The sequence below is a fragment of the Pinus tabuliformis genome, chromosome 4_2 (genome assembly GCF_031772625.1).
Source record: "Pinus tabuliformis cultivar Carrire ecotype Pingquan chromosome 4_2, CPIR1, whole genome shotgun sequence".
NCBI lineage: Eukaryota > Viridiplantae > Streptophyta > Pinopsida > Pinales > Pinaceae > Pinus > Pinus tabuliformis.
The window spans coordinates 899528644-899531933 of record NC_142304.1 but is presented as its reverse complement, the minus strand read 5'-3'; the positions used below and the strand labels follow the sequence as shown (position 1 = coordinate 899531933).

The 3290-nt window shown below is 43.0% G+C and overlaps 1 protein-coding gene across 1 annotated transcript; it reads left to right on the top strand.

Annotated features, from left to right (window-relative positions):
* The first annotated feature begins 2007 nt into the window (after nt 1–2007).
* Nucleotides 2008–2574, top strand: LOC149172598 (uncharacterized). The gene has a single exon (XM_089426384.1). The coding sequence runs from the start codon at nt 2008–2010 to the stop codon at nt 2572–2574; it is 567 nt and encodes a 188-aa protein (XP_089282510.1).
* The last annotated feature ends 716 nt before the right edge of the window (nt 2575–3290 follow it).

The window sequence follows — 3290 nt, the reverse complement described above, 5'->3', positions numbered from 1 at the left end:
TTTTCTCATTTGCAGAGCTAGGGTTAAAACCTAATGGCAAGCTTTGAGAGGGAATGGAAGGTCCGAAGTGGGGGGGAGAGATCCCCTCCTTCAAAAATGTGGTAACGGGGGAGACCAGCGCAGATGGAGCACAGCATAACCAGAAGGAAAACTATGGCCCAGTAATGGGCAATCTGTGGCAGAAACGGATGAGAGGAAAATGCCTCCCTAGGGCTCAAAAGCAACCACGATATGTCATTCCAAACAATAAACTGGAGGAATACAACTGTTACATGAAAGATCATGCCCTGATATGTAAATTCATAGGGTACTGGCCTTCGGAGAAGGAGTTATACAGATGGATAGACCAAAGGTGGAGACCGAGGGGACATGTAGACCTAAAACTGGGAGCTCAGGGTTTCTTCACAGCTATTTTCACGAATCTTTAGGACAAGAATAGGATCTTTGAAGAAGGGCCGTATTTCATGAACAATGCAGGCCTGTTCATGAAATACTGGGAGGAAAGATATAGCCCAGAAAAGGAAAAACCACTGGATGCCCCAGTCTGGGTTAGATTGTTTGGGCTTCCTGATGAGTTCTGGGATCCTGAAATTTTGGAAGGAATAGGTGACTCAATTGGGAGCTTTGTTAAAATTACAGAGGCTACAAAACGAGGCAAATATAATGCTTACGCAAGGATCTGTGTTTACATGAACTTGGCAGAGCCCCTCCCAGAAAGCATTGAGTTGGAGTATCATGATGAAGTCTGGAAACAGTTAATAGACTACGAGCACATCCCTTTTAGATGCCGCAACTGCCATGAATATGGTCACCTGTATAGGCAGTGCCCGCTGAATAAGGAGGAGGATTCAAAGAAAAGCCAGACAGATAATCAGAGAAATGTGGAGAAAATGGAGGAAACAGAGAGGGGTTTCAGCAGGTTACAAGGAAAAGGCGACAAAATAAAGGGGGACCAAAAACCCAACCACAGGGGAAACCCAGCCAAACATCCAGTCAAAACAAGTTTCAGGTGTTGCAGAGCGAAAACGAGGATTATGAAATAAATCTAGAGGACGATGAAGACCCTGGAAATTCTCCGATGGAAATCGTCGGGGAGGATAGAGGTAAAGAAGAGAACCCAGGAAAAATCAGTGGAGAGGGACCGGAAGATAAGGTGGAAGAGACAACAATGCAATCTCAGATGGATGTGGAAAATCAAGCTGAAGGCGAGCTTGAAGAGGAGAGAATCACGAAAAGGTTAATCCAGGAATGGAAATATCTTGACAATCGATTCATACCTGAAAAGCAGAAACAGTTATATAAGGAGGTATTCCAGAAGTATAAGGAGAAAAAAGGGGAGAACTTGGATAAACAGGTAATAGTAGGGAGCGAACAGGGGAATGAATAGACGGGAATGGGCAGTTCTGGCAAAAATAGTAGGAAAAGAGGTCGGAAGACGATGAATGAAATAATCCAGACAGTGGGAGAAACGTTGATAAAATCCGGAAAAGTGATACCTCTGTCAGAGGTATTTTTCCCCTCCTTCGAAAGTTTTAAATGATTGTTATAAGCTGGAATATTAGGGGTTTAAACAGTAAGGGAAAACAAAGGTATATGAAAGATAAGTTGAAAAAAGAGAAACCTAGCATAATGATTTTACAGGAGACTAAAATCCCGGTCCAGCAACTTGAAGGAATACTTGACAAAAATAGACTGCCATATGAAGTGATAGGGCAAGATGCTATCGGCTCTGCAGGAGGCATTGCAATTCTGTGGAATCGTAATGAGATCATCTTAGATAGTTGGACCAGCATGAGCAGAGTCCTCACGGGCCTGGGTAGGATAGTGGGCACTAAGGAACGGGTTGTCATCTCAGGGGTCTACGGCCCCCCCTCCCCAGGGGAAAAGGAGAGTTTTATTAATAGTATGAAAAGCATCCGTAGACTTTATCCTTAAGCTGCTTGGATCATAGGGGGTGACTTTAATTTAATCAGATCCTTAGAAGAGAAAAAAGGAGGGGTAAGGAGGATGGACCACTTCATGGATCGATTCAATGAAATGATAGAGGATTTAAGATTAGTAGATATGCAGACTATTAATGGGGTCTATACCTGGAACAACAGGAGGGGGGGTAGAAACCAAATTGCCTCAAGGCTTGATAGGTTCCTTGTTTCAGAAGCTGTCATGAATAAGGATGTCTTCGTCGAAGCCAAGATTATACCATCCATGGGGTCTGATCACTGGCCGATCAGACTAGAGGTAGATATTAAAAGGAATCGTGGAAAAAGACCCTTCCGCTTTGAAGCCTTCTGGTTGAGAGACCTAGAATTCATCAAGAAAGTTGAAGAGTGGTGGAGACAATGTAATGTGCAGGGCAAAAGGAAAATGCACACGTTCCAATTAAAGCTAAAAGAGCTGAAAGGGAGAATTAAAAAATGGAACAAGGAGGAGTTTGGTAACATTCTGGAAGATAAACAAAAACTAGAAGGGGAAATGGAGTCTCTTCAGCAAAAGATGATACTGGAAGGCAGAACAGAGGAAAGCATTAACAGAGAAGGGGTAATTCTTGGCAGATTGGAAGAAAGAAGGAAGTAGGAGGAAGTTTTGTGGCGACAAAAATCAAGGATAAAGTGGTTGAGGGAGGGGGAAAGAAATACTAAATTTTTCCATCAGGCCATGATCAAACATAGACAGGGAAATAGGATTCTTTCCATCAAAGACAAGAATGGGAATAGGGTGTTGGAGCAAGCTGAGATTGAACAAGTCCTAGTGGACCACCACAAAGAAATTCTAACTGAACCTCAAGCTGATAGAATGAGAGCAATTCAGGAGATCTGTTCAGCCATTCCAAGCTTAGTCTCTGAAGACCAAAATAAGGCGCTGATGAGAGCTGTGACTTTAGAAGAGGTTGAGGAAACTGTGAAAGCAATGAAGAAAGGTACTGCTCCGGGACCAGATGGATTTACGGTGGATTTCTACCAGGCAGGGTGGCACTTCTTGGGGAAAGAGATTCTTGATCTGGTCGAAGAATCAAGGATGTACCAAAAGGTATGGCCTGCCATTAACTCTACTTTTTATGCTTTAATTCCTAAAGGCGACAACTTAGAGGATGCCAATGGCTTTAGACCTATAGCGTTGTGTAATGTCATTTACAAGATCATAACATCCCCGATTGCCAAGAGATTAAAACCCCTCTTAGAAAAGTTAATTTCAGCTGAACAAACAGGTTTTGTGGAGGGCAGACAGATCCTCGATGGTCTAGTGGTAACTCAGGAAGTTATTCACTCCCTCAAAGTGAAAAAGCAAAAAGG

What these genes read in the sequence shown, in the direction of transcription:
- LOC149172598 (XM_089426384.1), top strand. Translation starts at nt 2,008, where the DNA reads ATGGACCACTTCATGGATCGATTCAATGAAATGATAGAGGATTTAAGA.